Source organism: Gracilinanus agilis, chromosome 4 (assembly GCF_016433145.1).
Source record: "Gracilinanus agilis isolate LMUSP501 chromosome 4, AgileGrace, whole genome shotgun sequence".
NCBI classification, from domain to species: Eukaryota; Metazoa; Chordata; class Mammalia; order Didelphimorphia; family Didelphidae; genus Gracilinanus; species Gracilinanus agilis.
This window is the reverse complement of record NC_058133.1, coordinates 368,370,550-368,394,512: the sequence shown is the minus strand read 5'-3', so window position 1 is coordinate 368,394,512 and position 23,963 is coordinate 368,370,550. Positions and strand designations below refer to the sequence as shown.

Sequence of the window (23,963 nt, the reverse complement as noted above, 5' to 3'; positions counted from 1 at the left end):
ATTTAACATAACTTTAGAAAGTGATCTGGGGATTCTGAAATTTTCAGTAACTTAACCATGGTTATACAATGAGTATGTATGAGAGACAAGCTTTGAATTCAGCTTTCTGACTCCAGACATAGCCCTGTATTCATCATATTATATATTGACTTTCTGTCTTATTATGACCATATGCTTTGATTTTGGTAATCCTAGAAAAGAAGCACTATTCTCTTTATTAGACATTAGGAGAAATTTTTAAAAAGTCAATTGCAAAAGAAGTAATGACTAAAAATAACAGTGAGGAAATTCGGTGTCTTACTCTACCATGAAAAATCGAATAAGATGAGATTTTGTAAGGCATTTTGTAAAACTTAAAGAATATAAATATGTACTATTATTAATGGCAAATATCTATATCTCACAATACAACAGCTTATTTTACACTGTCTTCTTTATTTTAATTTTCTTGTTTTTTTGTGCACTTAACAATCATCAACAAACACAAATAGTTGCAAAAGTAACTAAACTTTGCAACCTTTTTCTAAAGAAGCAATATAATACTTGAATTTATTAATTTACATACACATTAAATTTAATTTAATAACTTATCTATAAATGTATTAAATTCAATTTAACAAGGCAGTAACAAAATTACTATCTCCTACACTTTTCTTTTCATCTGTGCATTTAAAAATATTTTATTAATGCTCTTTTTTACATATCTATCACCATCCATTAACCTTTCCTCCCGCACAAACCTTTTATTGTAACAAAAATGCTGCAGATTACTTAAAATAAGGGAAATGCAAATTAAGCTAATTAGAAGATTCCACCTAATACCCTTAAGTTTGTCTCCTAAGCCTTATGTGTACTTCCTGGTACTTCTTATGGTGCCAGATGCCCCAGGTCTTGATGACTGATCAAGAAAGGTGTGTTACTAATCTCTGACTGACTTCTAGAAGAGGACAAGTCTCTGAACTCACTCATCCTTGAACACAAAGGTCCTATTAATAGTACTTTAATGGCAGGAAATAAAATTTTGTTCCTTTCTCATGTACTTATCATGCTGTTGTTGCTTAGTTGTTTACAGTTGTGTCTGACTCTTTGTGACCCTTTTTGGAGTTTTCTTGGCAAAGATCTTGCAGTAGTTTGCTATTTCCTACTCCAGGTCCTTTTACGAATGAGGAAACCCAGGCAAACAGGGTTAAGAAACTTGTCCAGGGTCAGACAACCACTAAGTGTCTGAGGCCAGGCTCCAAGTGTGCCAATCTATCCACCATGTTACCCAGCTGCCCCTGTCCATGCTCTCTTTTGTATGATTCTACATTTTATCTGCCCTAACAAATTATAGTCTTCACAGGGATAGAGAATGCCTTTTTAATCATATTTCCCAGTGCTTAGCATAACACACTTGTACAAGGTAAATATTTATTTTAATTGCTTTTCAGATTATGTGGGGGATAGGGAGGAGAAGTCATCCAAGGTGGGAACATCCTGCAACTCCATCAGCACTTAGGTATTCAGTCCAGTACATGATGCTTTGTGCTTTTTAATAGAGGTAAAAATCCATTGTACCATATTCAATTACCACAAAATGTTCTGTGCTCGTTTCTGGGGTTACAAAGATAAAATAATAAACCATAATCTCCACCCACAAAGAATGTAGTGTTTTAGAGTGGATATTGCATGTCTATAAGGTAGGTCAAAAATTACTGCTATGTAATTGTGCTCCTGTAGAGAATGTACCCTAGAAGACCATGTCATTTGTTTTTTAAACCCTTATACAAGAGGGGAGAGCATCCCTCCCCCATCTCTGGAGAGAGCAGATGACCATCTAAATACTTTGTTAGTGTCTGTGAACAATTCTCTGCAGGTAGTACTCAGATACTTAGGGACAGCTAGGTAGAACAGTGGATAGAGCCTTGGACTTGGAATCAAGAAGACTCATCTTCATGAGTTCAAATCTGACCTCAGATACTTATTAGTTGTGTGACCCTGAGCAAGTCACTTAATCCTGTTTGCCTAAGTTTCCTCATCTGAAAAATGAACTAGAGAAAGAAATGGTAAATCATCCCAAGAAGTCTGTGTCAAAAAATCCCCCAAAAGGAATCATGAAGAGTCAGACATGACTGAAATGAAGCAAAAATAACAAAAATGTAAGTACTCAAATACTTGCAGAATTGGCACTGTGATCCTACCAGGACTTATTCATCAATAAGGGAAAAGGAACAGGTTCCACTGATTTTTCCCAAATTTGTTGGAGACTGGGCCTGCGGAAGACCACAAATAATTCTTTTCTGCTCAATTTCAGGTTTATTTTAGAGAAATTGCCTTTCAGCCTGACAGTGTAGTTATTTCTAGGCAGCCAACTTCTTGTTCAAAAGACAATTGGAAAAGGATATAAAGCAGTGATTCCCAAAGTGGGTACCACCGCCTCCTGGTGGGTGTTGCAGCGATCCAGGAGGCGGTGATGGCCACAGGTGCATTTATCTTTCCTATTAATTGCTATTAAAATTAAAAAAAAATTTCCAGGGGGGGGCTAAGTAATATTTTTTCTGGAAAGGGGGCGGTAGGCCAAAAAAGTTTGGGAACCACTGATATAAAGAGTAATGGTACATTCCTTACATTTACTGGTGACTGGAACAGGACCAACAAATCACTTCACAGAGGCCACTGAGCCTCCTCCATTCTTGAGCAACATTTCCAAGAGTTCACTTGATCTATATGGGAATTTGTTCATGACAGCAAAAGGTTTTACATTTAATTTTCAGACTCTTGACTCCTCCAGTTACTTTTTATGTAAGTAGTATGGATGCTATGCCAAAGAGTCTATTGTTTTTAACCAGGAATGTAAACAAAATTCCTCATCCATAATAGGTGCAAGTTAATATCTGATTGCGGGGAAAGACGACTGTTTGAACTAATGTTACACTAAGAACTTAGGGAATCTGGGACACTCCTTGAGATAGGTTAAACATGTTTCCTATTTTCAAAAAGTGTACATGCTGCAGAGATTTCATGTTAATGATTTTAGCAACTAGCATAAAATTTATTAAATTTTAAACATGTTGGTACCATCTCGGAAAATGCCTTTTAATTAAAGTCATAATTTAGTTGTGTTCAGCTTAATTGAAAATGTCATTGCTTATAATAGCAAGGATTCTTTTTGTGAATAATGTAGTGGGCGCAATTTTTTGTAACAGAGCTGATAAGGATACATTATATCACAAGTGTTTTAAGTAAGTACAACATAACATTAAATTACCATTTTATTTTATAATATATATGTGTATACATGTATTGTAGAAATACATTAATATGTATATACAAATGCATAAAGGCAAAGATCTTAGAGGAAGCACATGGGTTTGAAGTGGAGTCAGTAAGAATTGAGTTTGAATCTCACATTAGCAGTTAGCAACTAAATAATCATGGATAAGTCACTTAACCTATTTGAGCCTCAATTTACTCATCTATAAAAAGGGAATATTGTTTCATCATGTTCTTCCTCTAACTGGTTCCTAGGGAATTCCAGCTAAATTATGAAAATTCATGAAAAATATGAAAATTCAATTAAAAACTCAGAAGGTTGGGAAATTTCTTTAGGAAGTTTGAATTTTGTTATGGAAAGTTTCATCATCAGATCAGATCATTAAATGATTTATCAAAATAGGTAAAAATTACAAAATGATTCAATGTTCTGTATGATCTTTTTGTTTCTTCAGTGCTGGCAATGGATTCCCAAATGGAGCAGAGGGTACTGGGCTATCTATTAACATTAATTCAATTGTTGCTATGTTTAATGTGAGGTACCTTTGTCCAGTGACCAACAAATCAAAGAGCCTCACACACCATCTCTAGGAAATATGTGTATCATTGGGCCAAGGGATAAAACAGGAAGCTGTGCTTGTTTGGTATCGATAGAGCAGTAGTTCCCAAACTTTTTTGGCCTACTGCCCCCTTTCCAGAAAAAATATTACTTAGCGCCCCTTCTCACATACCATCACCACCCCCTAACAGTTATTCACTGCCCCCAAATATACCTGTGGCCATCACCACTCTCCTGGATCACAACAGCACCCACCAGGGGGGCGGTGGTGCCCACTTTTGGAATCACTGCGATAGAGGATGATGACTGAGAAAAATATGTCTATGCTCATCCTTATCAAAGAACAATTTTATGGTCTTCACTTAGAGGGGGTTCCTTGTTGAGAGTCATTCACCAAGTCAAATGCTCTTCTTCCTCAATCCCCCTACCCTGCATCCAACAAATAAGTACTAGAAAACTCCTTTTGTGAATGTTATTCTGATTATATGAATCTTAGGACACTACACAACTTTCTCAGTGTTCCCAAAAGAAATTGATCTAGCAATCTCCAGGGGCAAAATGAAGGGAATGCAGAATGAACATTGCCCAGATCATAGCATACGGTTGGATACCATATTGAATTAGCCTTTCAATCAGCACGTATTGCATAGGAACCGAAGATGATCATGGCTCAGAAGTGAATAAGAGGGAAATATGCCAGATTGAAGGGCAATTAGGTGGTACAGTAGATAGACTGCTGGGTGAGGTGTCAGGAAGGACTGAGCTCAACTCTAACCTCTGACACTTACAAGCTGTGTTAACCTGGATCTGCCACTCAATTTTGTTTGCCTCAGTTTCCTTATCTGCAAAATTAACTGGAGAAGGAAATGGCAAATCAGTATATTTGCCAAGAAAACCTTATTTAGGGTCATGAAGAGGTAGACATGACTAAAATGAATGAACAATAATGCTGGATTATGCTTTGGAAACTCCTCAGCACTTTCAATAACCCCAACTCTTTCTTATCACCAAAATCCATCTTATTAGACATTTTTTGTATTCTCTAGTGATTTTGTATAGCTATGAATCATTACAGTCTCAAAAAAATAAAATCGCAAGTGATCTAAAATGCAATAGAAAAAGGCATGGCAAATATGTATGTGGACTGTGGCATGGTATTAATGAAACTAGGAACAATATTAAAAATGCTGTTGGGCACATATATGACAGAAGAAGGAAGTAGGTCAGTTGTAAAGAAAGAATAAGAGATGATACATGGATAGCTCAAATATTATGATTGTGTTGGCGAAATATTAAAAATTCAGTATTAGGGCTCCATTGTATTGTATTGCCTATGGAAAGTAAAAAGAAGGCTATGGAAATGTTGAAAGGCAATAGTCCAATTGGATGTAGGGCTAACTGTGGAGTGAAGAATTGATTTTAAGTCCTACCACACATACTAATTATTTATTTTATAGGAAAATTTTTTATGTTTTTGGTTCCCTGAGCAACTCTCTAAGATTATAATCTTACAGAGGAATTGTTGATATACATTGGTAAAATAAATCACAAGTTCTGACAGAAATTATCTTAAAAAAAGAATAGATAAGTTGTAACCTTCACTGTTGGAAGAAGTACCTATACCAATGGGTCCATGGATAATAGAAATCATAAATCCGGAACAGGAAGAGATGTCAGATTCTATCTTGCCTACTCTTCTTATTTTACAGATGAGGAAATTGAGTCCCATAGAAGTTAAATGATTTTCTCATGACTGTACATTTAGCAGTTGTATGATTTGAACCTACCTTAACTCCAAGTAAAGCACTCTAACCACTTATGCAATGCTGTATCAACATAGTGAATAATAAGAGTATCGTATGATTACCAGTTTAGAACTGGAAAAGACTTCAGAGGCCTTTTAGTTCAACCTCTCATTTTTTAAAGATGAAGCAAATGAGGTTCGCTGAGGATCAATGACTTGTCCTTGGTTGGGTAAATACAGTGATTAAACGGCAGAACGTAGATTTGAACTTAGATCCTATCATTCAAAATCCTGCCCTTTTTTCTTCTACTGTAATTCTTCTTAATTCTAGTACCCCCGCTCCTTAAAAAAAGAAAACAACAACAAAAAAACTCTTCTCTTCTGTCTTAGAATTGGTACTGTGTATTGATTCTAAGGCAGAAGAGCAGTATGGGAACTTAAGTGACCTGTCCAGTGTCACACAACTAGAAAGTGTTTGAGGACAGTTAGCTGGTCCCATGCCTTCTCTCTCTTATTTCCTACTTATCCTGTATATAGCTTGTTTGTACATATTTCTCTGCTTGCTATCTCCATCAGAATGCAAGTTCCCCGAGAGCAAGAAATGTCTTTTGCCTGTTTTTGTATCCATAGCACTTAGCACTGGCTCATAGTAGTCACTTAATAAATGTTTAATTGACTGGTCTTTCACATTCAATTGGTTTTTACTAAATTATAGGATCACTTTTTTCTGGTTTACATCCTTTGAACATTTTATGATTTGGGAAAGAAGTTGTTAATCTTTGTAGTAGGGCTGAATCAGAGAAATATATCGGTTGTGAGTGACATACAAATAAGAGTTTTTTTATTAATTTTTTCAGAAGGAAATAGAAATCATTCTGTTCACTTATTCTACCACCACCGCCACATTTGAATAAATAACAGTGATAATAGACATGAATCACTATAAATACAATATGCTAAACTGCCATAAAGATATTTTTTAAAAGTCCTGCTCATATGATTCTATTTTAAGGAATATTTGCTAGGTGAGTGAAGTTGACTGAACAAACTTAATGCCATCATTTATTTACATGCAGTGCAATAGCTAAATGCACCTGAATGGGGCCAGCATTCTTCTTTTGGAGACTCACCAGTCACTCATATCCTATGCAATCTTCCTTGAGTTTTATAAGATGTCTCTATTGTAGGGTTTTCAATGAAATAGTAGCCATCTTTATAACAATAAAACAAGAGAAAGAAAAGGCAAAATATATAAAATAAAATCTGGTTCTTGTAAACTAGGAAGAAAAAGCATGAATAAAGAGGGAAGAGAAAAAAGGAAGAGAAAGTGAAGGGAACTGAAGTTCAGAGAGTAGATGGTATATAAAAATAAGAGAGGTGAAACTGAGGCAGAATGGAATTAGATAGGGTATAGAATGAATGGGAAAGTCAAACTGAAGTCCCAAATGAAGAGAAAAAAAAGTGGTTTTCAGAATTCCTCTCATGATTTATTTCTTTTTTATATCCAATTAGAACAAAATATTTATATGTTGGGGCAGCTGGGTAGCTCAGTGGAGTGAGAGTCAGGCCTAGAGACAGGAGGTCCTAGGTTCAAACCCGGCCTCAGCCACTTCCCAGCTGGGTGACCCTGGGCAAGTCACTTGACCCCCATTGCCCACCCTTACCAATCTTCCACCTATGAGACAATACACCGAAGTAAAAGGGTTTAAAAAAATTAAAAAAAATATTTATATGTTAAATTTCTTGTACTTCAAAAAGAAATTGTCTAAACATTTAAAAAATTGTTATTAATGAGAATAACATAATACATATCAAAAGGTGTAGTCATTCAATTTGAAAAATTCACTTTTGACAGTGGAAACAAAGCCAAAGTTTCTCTCAGAATGCTAAATGTGATTTCGAAGATCCTTCAGTGTGGGGCTGAAAACTTGCATTACTTCTTTTCTTATTACCTTTGTTTCTTCATAAACCAACAGAACACTTTGATCTTTCAAAATTCAGATCCATTTCAAACATACCAAGACTCCCTCTTGTGGTTCTTCTGGGGAAATTACATTCCATTCCTGCAAAGAAATTACACTTGCCCATAGCAACAGTTCTCAAACTTTTTTGTTTTAGGGACTCCTTATATTCTTAAAAATTATTGAGGACCCCTAAGAACTTTTGTTCATATACGTTATAAATAGTGGTATGCTGATAAATATTTAACAATAGGCTTTCTGGAAAAGTACACACGGCACACTTTTAAATTTAATTTGCATTTTGACATTTTCGCCAATACTTTTTAAAGTCCAGGAATAAATAAAACAAGAAATTCAACCTTGATAGGTAGCTTTGTTGATTTCTCAACTATAAATGCTCTTCCTGAATTTTTAATAATAGGCTCCTGGGGGTTTTATGAGCCAGATCAAGATGGTTCTAGTACCTTTCTGGTTATACTTATTGATATTGATAGTAACAGAAATGCAAACTAATATATTATAAAAATGATTATTAATTCACTTAAAATAAGTTATTTTAAGATGTTAAAAAAGTAGTATACTTTATGAAAGATAACTGTTCTATAAAACAAAAAAGGAGAATAGTATAGTTTTTTATATTTTTGCAAATATTTTTAATGTCTGAGTAATATGAAGAGGGCTAGTTTCTCATATCCACTCTTGCATTCATTCTGTTACAATGTGATCTTTTACTTAAAACAAATGAGGAAAATCTGGTCTCACACAGATATATAGCTAGAAAAGGAAGGAGTATTTTAACAGTCAAATAACATCTTAGTATTGTTATAAAAATAGTTTTGAACTCTTGACTCCTCTGAAAGTGTCTACCTAGCCCCAGAGTCTTCTGACCACACTTTGGGATTTATTTTCCCATAAAAATGATGACTCACTGATTTGCATGATGAGAAGGAGATATCTAATTCAAGCTGAATTTAAGATAATTTTTTAAAAGAAAAAGAAAAAAAAATCAGACTTCTTTTCTGGTAGGAAAGGAGGGCCAAAAAATTGTAGATGGATTTTCCAGATTTTAGGGTCAACAGTTCCCTACCTTCCTTGATATGGAAAGGATAAGTGTATTATGATGCCCATTTTACAGTTGAAGCAAATATTGCAGACAGAGGCTAAATGAGATACCCCAAATCATAGAACTATTTAAGTGTTTAAAGCTGAATTTGAATTCAGGTCATTCTGATTCCAGGACTAGTGACCTACCATCTAGGTACTGGTGGTGGAGATGGGGGGTTGGGGGGAGAGGCATAGTAGCAATCCTCAAGAATTTAAATTGTTATTCTATAGAAAAGGGATTAGATGTGTTTAGTTTTGCCCCAGAGGGCAGAACTAGGTTTCAAACTTGAACAAAACTCGACAGTTATAACTTGTGGTAAGGACAAAATTTGTAACAAAAGTAAAATGTACTATCTAGGAAACCACATGTTTTACCATCTCTAGAGATCTTCCATCAGAAGCTACTCGTAGATGCTCTAAAGAGGATTTTTATTCAAGTATGACCTCTTTATTCCTTTCCAACATGAAGCAAGTTGAGTCTCTTTTATACTGACATAATTGCATAGCTCCTATGTACCAAAAGCAGAATTAGAACCCAGATTTTCCTGTCTTTAAGAAATTGTCTTTTAATAAGATCATTTCCTCCATAGTCATTGTCACATTACAAATAATGTATACTCTTGACATACATAATGAATTACGTAAACACAAAATCCAATTTGATAAATTAGTAATGATAATTTTATAAAGGCATTAAAATAATGCATGCATCCTATTAGTTATAATGCAACTGTTGACATTTTTTCCATCATACATTTGTTCCTAATGCATTTTTTAAAATGTGCTTTGTATTACATTATTAGATATTTTGGCACATACAGCAAGATCTGAGAAATGCTTCTGTTGTCTTAAAAGCTCACACATGGCAGGTATTGGATTTATACTCCTATTTGTTTCAGTAGGGCAGGAGCTCTATCTAAATCTCCCTGTCCAGTAGCTAGAACTGTGCAGCATGCAAATGGGTGTTTAAAAAGTGTTTGGGGAGAAGGAAGATAAAGAAGAAAAGGAGGAACAGAAGAGAAAGGAGACAGAAAAAGAAGAAAAAAGAATTATGTTCCTGTTTTCCTGAATTAGATAAGTAGCAAGTGACATACTGATCATTTGCATGGTATGTGTAGCACCATATGGGGAGATACACAAGAAAAGGAAGATAAGGGCCATTTCCAAAGAACAAAAACAAACATTATGAGAAAGACATGTATGTGTATGAGTGAAATACAAACCAAGTAGAAATACTTAGAGCTGAGAATCATTTTACTGTTTGGAGGAGAGTAATTATATGAGTAGAAAGTATTAAAAAGAGGCGACTCTCTTGGGGGCAGCTGGGTAGCTCAGTGGAGTGAGAGTCAGGCCTAGAGACAGGAGGTCCTAGGTTCAAACCTGGCCTCAGCCACTTCCCAGCTGGGTGACCCTGGGCAAGTCACTTGACCCCCATTGCCCACCCTTATCACTCTTCCACCTATGAGACAATACACTGAAGTTAAGGGTCTAAAAAAAAAAAGAAAAAAAAAAGAGGTGACTCTCATCTGGAATGCAAGATTCGAATAGGGTAGAAGCTGGAAATTTAAAGACATCTTGGAGCAGTTTTAAATAGCATTGGTTGAACGGGTCAGAATAAAAGAGATTCAACTTACATCATGTATTCCCAGAGTTGGAAAGGAATACAGAGATCATACTGAAAATGAATTTTCTCTAGAATATCCACAAGTAACCTCTGATGGAAGATCACTAGTAATGGGAAAACTGCTTGTTTCCTAAGTAGTGCATTTCACTTTTGTTGTAAATTCTGTCCTTACCACAAGCTTATATCTTTTTTTCCCTTTTTCATATGTTTGATTACCATTTAAATTCATGAGAATTGCTATCATATCTCCTCCCCCCACCCCTCACCAGTAGCCAGATGCTATAGTGAATAGGTACTAGTTCTGGAATCAGAAAGACTGAAATTCAAATTCAGTTTCAGACACTTAATTGTTGAATGATTTTGGGTATCTCACTTAGCCTCTATCGGCAACATTTGGTTGAACTGTAAAAAGGGGATCATAATACACTTATCCCTTCCATATCAAGGAAGATAGGGACCCAGCATCCCTGAGATCTGGAAAATCCATCTAAAATTTTTTGACCCTCCCTTCCTACCAGAAAAGAAGTCTGAATTCTTTTTCTTTTTCTTTTCTGGGTTGTTACAGTGCTTTATTATAAATTTTGGGTTGTGTGTTTCTAAACCTTTTCTGTGTTGTCTGTGATGTCCACAAAACGAGCCCCCCCCTTTGCATTTAATTTCTTTTGTTGATTCATATGTCATAACTGTGATGGGGAAAGTTGTGATGTAGAAGGGATAACTGTAGCATCTACCTCCCTAGGTTGTTGTGAGGATAAAATGAAATAATATTTGTAAAGTGCTTAGCATGGTGCCTGGCACATAGTAGGAGGTTAAGAGATATTCATTCCCTCTCTTAAGACTTTTATTCTCTAGTCAGCAAATCAAGAAGCATTTATTAAGCATCTCCTATGTATTGTGCCAAGTGTGAAGATTCCAAGAAAAGCAAAAAGCAGTTCCTGCCCTTCAAGATCTCATGGTTTAATGGGAGAGGCCACATATAAATAACTAGGCATGAACAAGATATACAAGATAAATTGGGGATAATTTAAGAGAGAAGACAAGATCAAGGAAGACAGGAAAGGCTTCTTGTAGAAGGCGGAACTTTAGCTGATATTTGAAGGAAACCAGAGAATCCAGGGAGGTAGAAATGAGGAGAAAGCTAAAATCTGCTTTTTTTTTTTTTCAAATTCCATCCATTGGTCACCAGTTCTGATGTCTAAAGCAGTGTTTCTTAAGTGTTTTGTTCTCAGAACCTTTTTGTAACCTAAAAATTATTGAGGACTTCCCAAAGACCTTTTGTTTATGTGGGTTATGTCTATATTTAACAAACAGGAATATGATGTATCTCAGATGTTATGAAAATAATGTTGCTCTTGTGGACAACTTGAAAGGGTTTGGGGGAATCCCAAAGATCTTCAGGCAACATTTTGTAAAACATTAGCCTGGAACAACGTAGTTTGCTCCTGTTCTGTGTCAACTCTTCAGATATTTAAAGGCAGCTGCCATGTTTCCTCTAATATTATAACTATCTTTAAATCTTGCTATTACTGCACCATTCATTATTTGCTATTAAGGAAAATTCAATACAATGTCATTCTGTTTTTGGGCTTGATCACAGAGGGATTTTGTTGTTGTAGCACCAAAAAAAACCCCACCTTTAATGTAAAGTTTCATGTAAGGTGAGATTTCATGGACTCTATTGGAATAAACCCATTAGTGTAACCATCCTTGGATTTCATAATATTGAAGCTCCATTATCATCCCCACAATAGTTCTATGACTTAGGTGGGATGGAAGCTTTATGGAGAGTTAATAATCAAACAGATAAGTGAGTTTGCCAATTGAAGGAGGGAGGCCTGTCACAAAGAAACATGAATCACTTCTTAGCTTCAGATTTGTAATGGCAATCAAGACATGGTATTGTTATTGTGCAAATCAGTTAGAATGCTGCTATGTAAAGGCTTCCCCATTATCAACACAGCTATTGATGAGGCTGATTTGGCAAACTATTTACCCCACAATTTCAGTGGGAAATCTATGGCACTTTGTGAATGATAACACTCAAAATATCCCTGTGAGGGTAGGCTGATATTCTCATTATTCTCATTTTCTAGATAAGGAAACTGAGATGAAATTCCCTGCCTAAGGTCAAAGAACAAATCACTGGCAGAATAAGATTAGGACAGTGAATTCTTGATTTTCATTCCTGTGCTCAGTCAACTAAGTCGCTGTTTTACACTGTGTGGAAATGGATTATTCTTTTTTTTTATTTATTTTTTATTTTTTTTTAACAATTTTTATTTTTTTTTTATTTTAAACCCTTAACTTCAGGGTATTGACTTATAGGTGGAAGATTGGTAAGGGTAGGCAATGGGGGTCAAGTGACTTGCCCAGGGTCACACAGGTAGGAAGTGTCTGAGGCCGGATTTGAACCTAGGACCTCCTGTCTCTAGGCCTGGCTCTCAATCCACTGAGCTACCCAGCTGCCCCCGAAATGGATTATTCTTAGGCACTAATGATGATGCTACAGCATCTAGTTGAAAAAGGAAAATTTGGTCACTTACAACAGCAATCTTTCATATGAAGCTTTCCTCATAATAAACGTTTAAGGTAGTTAATGTAAATATTATTTTACTAATTTTACAAGTGAAGAAACTGAGATTTAGAGAACTTCATAGAATCATAGATTTCTCAGTAGAACAAACATTTAGTTCAACCTTCTCATTTTATAAATGAGGAAGCTGACATCCAAAGAATATGTAACTTGCCCAAGGTCATATGATGATTGTCAGGGCTAGGGTTAAAACTCAGGATCTCTGACTGCAAATCTAGGACTCTTACCACTCTACCTCACTGCAAGTTAAGTAATTTGTCCATAAACAACTAGTAAGTTTTAGAAGTACAAGTCTCAAATCCAGTTTTTCCATATCTCAGATCAAGCTACATTTCTTGTTCTTTACCCATCTTCCCTAAATGTTGTTAATGGCATGAATATTCTCACAAGCTCTCAAGAAATCTTGGAGCCTTCATATAATCAAATCAGTGGCTAACACATTCCTTTTGCCTCTTACAGTATCTCTTATAACCATTTCCTTCATTTCACTCACACTGCCATCACCCCAGTTCACCTCCTCATCACCTCTTGTCTATATAATTGTCATAGCTTGCTCACTCATCCTCCTACCTCTATCTTTCTCCTTAACAATTTATCCATTCTACAGTTAGCAAAATCACTTCCCCAAGGCAGAGATCTGACCTTATACCTCCTCTATTCAACACCCTTCAGTAGTTTACTAGGGTCACCACAATTGCTTCCAATCTACCTTTTCAGCCTCATTTCACATTATTCTCCTTCATGCACTCTGTGTTCCAGCCAATACAGATGACTAGCTTTTCCTCAACTTGATCAGGTACTTCTTAGCTCTGTTCATTTGCAGAAGTTTCCCTTCATATCAGAAATGCCCTTGGTTTTCATCTCAGCAGCCTTCTAGAATCTATTTTCTCTTTAAAGAAAAGGAAAAAGAAAGCTTTCAGAAAGCTTCTTCTGTTCTCTCCAGCTGAGTGCTCTTTCTCTTCAAATTTTCTTAAACATTTTACCTTCATTGTATCACTCCTTGCATTAAATTTATCTTTTGTTGTATTCATGTTCTGACCTTCATCCACCCCCACTGGAATCTAAATTCTTGGATTATGTAATTAAAATTATGTAATTAAAAAAACACCCTAGAATCTCCCCCAGTATCTAGCCCAATTCCTTGCAAAGAGAATATGGTTAATCAGTCTTTTTAATCAATCAAATGTTTTATTTTAACCACATCAACTAGTTGGGCTGAGATTTTTCACTAAACTGACCAGTTATTTTGGTATCATGCTGACATAACCAAATAATTTGTTTTTATCATATAGATATATATATATCAGTGTTTTGCATCTTTGTCCTTACACCATATAATTTAAATGGCCTCCTAGCACATGAGCACTGTGCTTTTTCTTCCAAATGTTGACATTGTGGTAAACAGAGAATTCCACAGAAGTACTATCTGAGGTTATATCTACATAATGCTTCAACAGTGAGTTGAATGAACAACAGCATTCCTTCACATGGTGGTTTCCTCATGACAAAAATTTAAGGGGATAATTCAAATATTAATGTCTTTATTTTCCATATGAAGAAGTTTAAGATTAGAAAAGAGCTTAGTATTATAGATTTCTACATGGATAAATTTTTTTCAGTTAGTTGGACTACATTTTACTGAACTGATGAATTGCTTTGGAATCATACTAACATAATGATGATCATTTATGAAGTCTTTACTATATGCAAGATACTGTGCAAAGTACTGGGAATACAGATATAAACACAAAGAAAAACCATCCCTTTCCTCAAAGAGCTTACATTCTAACAAGGAAGATAATACATAGAAGGAAGCTGAATTGAGGAAGAGGGAAAAAGTTATTCAGCATGGGGCTAGGGGGAGGATGGAGAGTTCCTAAAAAGAGCAGCTCAGTGGCAAATGAAAAGGTGGCTAGCTGGTTGCTTTTTCAAAGGGAGCTTCTGAGAGGACCGGACAGAGGGACCAACCAGAGAGAGGGATCCAGGCTCATTAGGTACTTCAGAGTTGTAAATTCCAAGGTTAAAGTAATCTTTCATAATGAAGAGGTTTCTGGGTTATTATCACAGAATCTGAAGAGTGCAGCCCAATAATTTATTTTTATAATATATACATATATGTATACCAATCAAAGTATATGTTTTGCCTGTTTGTCTTTGTCCCAGACAAGTTTTGCATGTGCTAGAAGAGATCTGATCTTTTGTATCTATCATGAACTTAACAGAATTGAATTTAGGTCAACCTAGTGTGATGGAAATAACAATAATACATCAGAACTGTATAAATATAACTATGGATTAGCAATGTCAATTCATTCAGATTGTGAAAAAAATACACACTTTTCTTGAGCTTTTATTTAGTTTTATGGTTTTATGTAGACCTGGATTCCCTCACACCTTTTGTATATAATATGTCCAATTTTTCAAAGATTGTTTTGGTAGATTCATCACTTGACAAGAGGAAATATATTTCCTTTGGTCAAGAAGCATAAATGAGAAGTCTGGATCAAAGCTCAGAATTCATGGCCTATGAGTTCAATCCATTCAGCTATGCTGCTGCCTTGAATTGATGGATAGCTTGTTCAATTATACTTTAGAGTTAGCATTTAAAAAAAATCTGATTATCTCAAAGTACTTAACCAATATGAATTCACAGCAGTCCCTAGCAACCTGAAAAGAATGGAGCAAACACTATTATCCTTTGACAGTTGGAAGAGAATGGATAGGCTTGCTGTTTTAATAAAGATCAGAATAAAGCAGAATAAAGAAGAGAGAGTTTCTTTTCCTCTTTTACTTGCTTCACACTTAATGAGTACCACCTTGCTGGTTGCAGTGTGCATTCACCAATAAAAATTTTAGAATACAAAACATTCTATGTGCTACAGGTATTATTACTGAGGCATTTGACAGATATTAAAAATGCCTTCATCATGTGCATGAGGCTATTGCATTTTCCCATAGTCTCTGCTCTATTCTCTCTGTCTCTTTCTACCTTCTCTCTTTCTCTTTTATTATAGTAAATGGTTGGTCTTATTTGGATTGACTGTTTTAATGAGCCATATATAAATGCCCATGATGCCAGTTACAAATGAAATAGTCAATGCTGTACTAGGTCTCATAAATCAAGAAATAAGAAATGGTCCTTTATGAGAGACCATCCTATAACAGTATTTATATCTTGGGACTAATTTTTTCCCTTTCACATAGGCTAAGGGCAGTTCCAAGAGAAGCCTGTTAGTCCTGAAGCTAGTATAATGAACTACCAATTATTTGCCTTTGGAGCAATGATTTTAGAAGCTGATATTTCATCTCAATCTCTGTTCTTGGGGAATGGCTTCTGTCTTTTGTAGACAGACTTATGGAAAGTTTCTGAGATATGGAATTTAAAATCAAGTTAGAATTGAAGTGAAGGGAGAAAAAAAAGCAGCATTTTTCAAAGTGGCATGACCATTATATAGGGTGATGATGAGGGGTGTGTGTGTGTGTGTGTGTGTGTGTGTGTGTGTGTGTGTGTGTGTGTCCATAGTGCCTAACAAAGACTATATCCTAGGACATATTGGATGCCTGATCTGGGTTGGTAAGAAATATTCGCAGCAATGAATCTAATCAAGTGAGATTCAATAAAATTGAGTGTGAAGTCCTACACCCACTTGGGTCTGAAAATAATTTGCATAAATACAGAATAGGAAAAGTTGATGGGAAAAGACGTAAGGATTTTAGGGGGCTGAAATGCCAATGTGAATCAGAATTAGAAGTGTGATACAGAGCCTTCCCTATAAAGCTAATATGATATGGAATGTAAATTCCTTGAGGGCAGGGACTATTTCACTTTTGCCTTTGTTCTCCCAGGATCTAGCACAGGACCTGCCATGTAGGAAGTATTTAATAAATTGTTGTTGAAGGATTGTTGAACCTGGCTGTTTTAATAGAATCATAGTCTCCAGAACGGGGAAGCTAGCAATCTTGATATAATATAAGCTGGTTAGACATCAGTGATCTGGAAATTATGCCTTATAAGAAGTATCTCATGAAAATAGGGAAGATTTAATGGGGACATTACTTGAAAAACATATAAGTATTTGACCAGCTTTCGTGGAGAAGGTCCATTATATTTGTTTTTGGCCTCTGACACCAAAAAATTAAAGATTTAGAAAGAAAAAAATTAGTGTGAATTAAAGAGAAACTTTTTAATAATTAGAACTATGAAGAAGTAGAATGGACTTTTCCAGAAGAGAATCAATTCTCTCTCCCTACTGGTTTTCAAGTATAAACACAGTGACCCTTTTGGGGGATATCCAGATTAGACTAAATGATCTCTGAGGTCACTTAAAATTCTGAGATCATGTGAAATCACAGATACTTGAAGCAGATTAAATATCTTGTGATCTGAGAGGTTCAGAAACTAGTTAATCATTTAATCCCCAAATTTTAGAGCTGTAAGGGATTTTGGAATTTTTTAGTCTGAAAATTTCAGTATAGATAAGAATGATAATGATGGCTGAAATGTATATATAGCACTTATGGTTTATAAAGTACTTTAAATGCATTCTCTCATTTGATTCTTATAATAATCCAGAGAAGAGAGAGTATGTAGTATAAGTATTATAATTCCCATTTGACAGATCAATAAACTTAAGATAAAAAGATTAAAAGACTTCCAAGATCATATGATTAGCTAAATGGCAGAGTTGTGGTAAATTACTAGGTACTAGAATGAAGATTCCTTATTTCTTGTCCAGGGCTCTTTCCTCTATGCCACATTAATTGCATCCTGTTTGGAGAATATAGATGTACCATCAAATCTAAGGTTTTAGATTTGTACTTTTAAACTGGTACCTACACCCCAAAACAAAGAGGATTAGAGAAAAATCAATCCACTTATTTTATTGTCTTTGTATTCTATATCCATTTATCATAAACAAATCAGTCACGATCAGCTACATCTCTCATTAGGAAAGCTTGGGTTAGAGTAGGACCTTTATGCCACCTCTTCACTTTAAACAATTATCTTGATTGTTATTCAGTCATTTTTTCAGTTGTGTTCAATTCTTTAAAGAGTGACCCTATTTGGGGTTTTCTTGGAAAAGATATTGGAGTGGTGTGCTTTTTCCTTCTCCAACTCATTTTACAGAGTTGGAAACTGAGACAAACTGGATTAAGTGACTTGCCCAGTGTCACACAGTCAGTATGAAGCTGGATTTGAACTCATAGCTTCCCATCTCCAGGCCCAGAACTCTATCCATTGGACTACCTTGCTTCCCTGTATTTATCGTGATAGTCTATGATTTATAAACCATTCGACTTTTCCTGGTCTTTTAAGCAAGTGATCTTGGGGTGAAATCATTCTAAGTTTGGTATCTCATAGCAGTGTGATTTTGTGTCTAAATAATAGAAACAGAATGATTCCATATAAAGAGTTTGATGCTGATTCTGAGACTTATTAGCTATGAAATTCTATACAGTTATTTACCTTCTCTGTGGCTCAGTAACTCCCTAGGATTTTTCTGTCATAGAACAGTTCTTAGAGCTAAGAAAATTATTGATCTTTATACTGAACTTTTCTACAAACTTATTTCTACATCTGCTATTCTGTTTGGGCAAGAAGTTTATTAATGAAAGCTTTGTGGTGGGATGGGGCTTACAGTTTTAGATAACAACATTGTGAAGCACTACCGAGTGAGAAGACTTGATGAAGGAGGCTTTTTCCTTACCCGGAGAAGAACTTTTGACACCTTGAATGCTTTTGTGGACTATTACACCAAGACGAGTGATGGCCTCTGTGTCAGACTTGGAAAACCGTGCCTGAAGGTAGAGTCAATGAATCAATATTTAGTAGTGTTCAATGACTGTTTTTGTGATTTTTCCCCTCTTCAGTTATGACAGTTTGTCATAAAACAGGTCAAATCAAAAGAAGTATCATCTGACAGTTTATGGCAGATATCAAAGGTGATACTGCTTGGTCCTTTGAACTAAAGCATTAATAAAGTACCATCCATAAAGAGCCTGAAGGACACTAGAATTTTGGATAGTAATTTGCCACGAGTCTATATACTAGAATATTAAGCAGGTAAATATTTTATAAGTTTCCCTGAATTTATGCAGGCATCATTTTATTATTTTTGACAATAAAGTGTTTGAAGTTCTTTCCCTTTTTTCATTTGTTTGGAAGGGAGTTGTGTTTAGAAGTATTTGAATATGTTTTATTATTCTGTTATTCACCTAGTATTTCCTTTATAAAATACTTGAAATTATGGAGGATTTGTATATATGAATTTAGGACCATTTTGCTGCATTATAAAGCAGTTCACAATATTTTTAATGAGTAAAATAGGCCCTCAGATTTACAAAGTTTGGAAAATGAAATAATGTTGATAGCTATACTTCTCCAACTGGCCATCAACTGTGGGCAGTTATAGGGGCAAAGACCTCGAAGGGACTTTGGAAACACTGACACACCAACATTCTAAACAGTGTCGTTTGCAGACACTCTCAATATTTATTGAATTGAATGATAATTCAGGCTTTTTCATGAACCAGACTGCAAGGTATTCCCTTTGCTTTCTTTCCTCCCTCAGACACAACTTCCATTTCTGCTTTTAAGACAGTTTAATTTCATCCTCTGTAGGTTTGGTTTTGGCCCTCCTCACCCATGTCACTTTCCTTTAAGAATATCTTCCATTTATAATATATATATTTTATATATCTTATATTTGCACAACTATTTACCTGTTGTCTCCTCTATTAGAATGTGAACTTTTTTAGGGGAAGGACTATGTTCTTGCCTCATTCCCTTTTATCTTCCACATGATTCATATCAATCCTGTCCTTATCTTAAGCACCTTCAATTTCTCTCTCTGCTTCTTTCCTTCAACCTTTATACATGTCTAGAGATCTGTCTTATCTTTCTTTAAAAAGAAAGTCTTACCTTGACCATGATGCCCCTTCCCCTCAAGCTCTTGTACTTACTCCCACAGTTCTAGAAAGAATAGTTTGCTCTTATTCCCTCTATTTCCTCATTACTCATTTAATGCTTTGCAATCTAGTCTTTCCCCACCACTCTACTGAAATAGTCACTTCCAAAGGTATTCAATAAATCTTTATAAAAATGCAATCTTCTTTCTCAACCTATATGCAGTGCTAGTTTCCCAGCTCTTTCTTTTGTCTTTTCCCTTTCTTACTTTGCTTTCTGATACAACACATGCATAATTTTGCTCTAGTCTTCTCTGTTCTTTCACCATCTCTTTTGCTAACTCCTCATCTTCTTCCTGCCCTTTCATTGTGTTGCCCCCAAGGTTCATCCCTTGGACCTTTTCTCTTTTCTCTCTTTCCCTTGATTATTCCTCCTATTCTTATGACCTCAACTACCACCTCTCTGCTTATGACTACAAAATCTTTGTCTCTAGCCCTGATGCTTCTCACAGAGTTTTAATCCAACATTTTTAGTTGCCTACTGGCTAGCTCAATCCATATGTCCAGCCAACATCACAAACTCAACATTTCTCAAAATGAATTCATTGTCTTCCCTGAAATCTGCCCTCCTCTAGTTTTTCTATAATAGTACTATTCCTGCGATCGGTATCATAACATTTCATTCTTACTGCTCTTTCATCCTTTATGTCTAATCAGTTATCAAGTCCTATGATTATACCTCCATAATATTTCTCATATTCATCTCCTCCTTTCTATTCACACTGTAACGACTCAACTTCATTTTACCTAGAATATAGTAACAGACTTCTTACCTCTGGTCTTTCCCTTCTCCAAAAATGTCCTTATCACTCCCTGAATCATTTTTTCTGAAGCAACACTCTGCTTATGTGCCTCAAAAGCTTTATCTTTCCCTATTACCTCCTGCATAATGCATAAAACCCTATGCTAGTGAACAAAATCCTCTATATTTTAGCTTCAGCCTACATGACTTCAGTGTTTTTTCATGAGATTACTGTTCATGTAATCTATATCCAAAATGGACCTGAACTTCATCTCCTGTCCTTATCTGGACCTTTCCTGTCTCTGCCTTTGCTCACAATATTCATTATGCTTATAATGGACTCTCCTTAATTCTATTTCACTGAAGTTTCTCCATTTCTTCAACATGTGTATGAATTGGTGAATTTTTTATATTTTTATTCTTTCATTTATTCTTTACAACAGAAAGAAGTCCCAACTACTTTTGATTTGTCATATAAGACTGTGGACCAGTGGGAAATAGATCGAAACTCTCTGCAACTTCTGAAAATATTAGGATCTGGCCAGTTTGGTGAGGTGTGGGAAGGCTTATGGAACAATACTACTCCAGTAGCAGTCAAAACACTAAAACCAGGTATGATACCATCTCCATTTAAATGTCTGACTTGTTAATTATCATCATTACTCTTTGAGGGCCTTACAGAATATATCAGTATTGTATGTACATGGTTCCAAGCAGAATACAAAGCTATATTTTCTGCCCTCCAGGGGCTGAGGATCTAAACCTGAAAACATGTAATACTATCTAGACTGAAAGCTTCAGAAGACAAAGATAAGGACATTCCCTTGTAGTTAGGAGAATATAAAGATTCAAAAATTAAAAAATGAAATAGCCATCTATTTTGAGACAGTAATAAAAAAAATCAGCTTTTCACTGGCTCCTTTTCCCTAGGTTTTAATAAAAAGGAAAAATAGTTTTGACTGAATTTTTTGTATAATTTTTTTCTTTATTTTATTTTTTCTAAACCCTTAACTTATGTGTATTGGCTCCTAGGTGGAAGAGTGGTAAGGGTGGGCAATGGGGGTCAAGTGACTTGCCCAAGGTCACACAACTGGGAAGTGTCTGAGGCTGGATTTGAACCTAGGACCTCCCGTCTCTAGGCCTGACTCTCAATCCACTGAGCTACGCAGCTGCCCCTGTTTTGACTGAATTTTAAGAAAGTACTTTTTGGTTTTAATTAATTAGAACTTTTAAATTATATAAAGAATGACTAACTGAATTTATGTTCTTGAATGGTAGAGAGAAGGCAGTCAGAGCTACAGTGGACTTTTCAATAATTTCTTTATTTGCAAATATCTGAAGTTCTTTTCTTTTCTCCATCTTGCTTTGCCTATTGACCAAAAAAGTGAAAGTGGTGTTAAAAGGAAAATAAATATTGGGAAGTAGTTATCTGGGCCAAAGTTACATGTATTGTAGGAGTTGTGAATTAAAAATTGTCAGGGTCTTGGTCCATCTCAAAATGGCCAAAGACACAGAGATCAGGAAATGACAATTATGCATAATCTATGAAGAAGAGTCGGATTATACTAACTTTTCCCAGAAAGAAGGGTCAACTGAATGGCTGAATGTTTCTTCTCAAGGTGGGCAACCAAAGTTTTTGTCTTCTAAAAGTTTTCCTTCCTCAAGAAAGTAACGGTATCTTATCTTGAGACCAATTACATCAACTCTGTTGCATATATGGTACAAAGCTAAGGTCACTCTGTAGCTACAAGGCCACCTGAGATATAAATTTCTAATCTTAGAAGCTTCTGGTCACGTTACCAGATGCTGAAGGCATGTGCACAGTTCCCTTTGTCAAATCTGGCTAAGGCATTTCAGAGGACTTTCTTTATTATTTTACTCATAATGTGATCACTCACTACTGATTCTGATAAACAATTATTTAATAAACAATTGATATTTTTACTTAGTTTAAAATTGATGGTTATACTATTGGATATTTTGTAGGATCACACGCAGAGGATATAGTTCCAAAAAGTCATGAGACAATGAATGTAAACTGGTTAAAGTTACTTAATTAGTTTGTCTTTCACAGTGATCAGAAATCAGCATAAGAGCCAATTTCTTTTGTTGGAGGTGGTACAGGAAACCAGAGTGTTTCTATAAGAATAATTCTACTGCTACCAAATAACATTTACATAGCATTTTAAGGTTCTTCTCACAATGACCCTATGTGTTAGGTACAATAAATAGTGTTCTGGTGCTCCTAGGAGATGTTAGTTTACATAATGTGCCAAATGGCACAGAATTGTAATAAAAAACTTTATTCTTATCTTAAATTTAGAGTAGCACAAAAATCATAATGTGGTTTTAGGTTATTAAAACTTAGTACCTTTAAAATTATTTAAATTAAGTTTTAATAGTTTAAAATGGCACTAAAGGGAAACCTTGCATATCTTTATGTTAGCAGGACCAAAAATATAATTAAGAATAGAGTTCCTGGGAGCCTCAGTTTTTCATACAGGTGATAAATACTGAGTATAAGGAAGATTTTTTGGGAATGTTAGAAATAGAACATTCCATCATTACCAATTTTGTTATACATGGGCAATTCTCATATCTTCCACTATGGTTCCTCTATTATTGTGTCCCATCATAGCTATCTTGGTGGTGATTTTGGGTTCCTTTTTTTTTTTTTTAACCCTTACTTTCCATCTTAGAATCAGTACTAAGTATTGTTTCCAAGACAGAAAAAGCAATAAGGACTAGTCATTGGGATTAAATGACTTGCTTAGGGTCACACAGCTAGGAATTGTCTGAGGTCATATTTGAACCCAGGTCTCAAGGTCTGGTTCTTGATCCCCTGAGCCACCAAGCTGCCCTTGATATTAGGCTCTTGAAGGCTATGCCAGCAGAGCATGAACTTTTGCAGATTCTACCAAAGCTAGAGAGCCTTTAAGCCTAGTGACAGTATGTATGTGTGTTTTCTACAGATAAGACTAGCATTTGGGGAGCAATTTAAATTTTTTTAAAATAATTTTTAAATAGAATTTATTCCCAGGTATCTTAGCCACTCATTCCCTCTCTCCCCACACCATAGACATCACCCAATGCAAAGATATGTATATGTATATATATGCATATATATATATATATAATTTTATATTTAATGTTTCTATTCATCAGTTCTTTCTCTGGATGTGGACATTCACAAGTTATTCTTCAAATATTAGCTCTGTAGCTGTATATAATGTTCCTTTGGTTCTACTTATTTCAGTCTTCATTATTCTATGTAGGTCTTTCTAAGTTTTTAAAAGCAACTCTTGAAGACAATTATAATTGAGTTGCAATGAGTTTTGAAAGAGAGAATACCCATTGTGACAAAACTGAAAATACTAAAGCACTCCTCATGCCATAGGGGATGATGTTTTGCTGTATT

General features: G+C 35.3%; 1 protein-coding gene across 1 annotated transcript in view; it reads left to right on the top strand.

Annotated features, from left to right (window-relative positions):
* FRK (fyn related Src family tyrosine kinase) overlaps window positions 1-23,963 on the top strand; it is a 142,173-nt gene that overhangs the window by 92,462 nt on the left and 25,748 nt on the right. Inside the window, exons 3-4 of the mRNA XM_044676781.1 lie at window positions 18,479-18,642; window positions 20,989-21,157. Of these exons, the coding sequence (XP_044532716.1) occupies window positions 18,479-18,642; window positions 20,989-21,157 (333 nt within the window). The remainder of the gene's footprint in view (window positions 1-18,478; window positions 18,643-20,988; window positions 21,158-23,963) is intronic.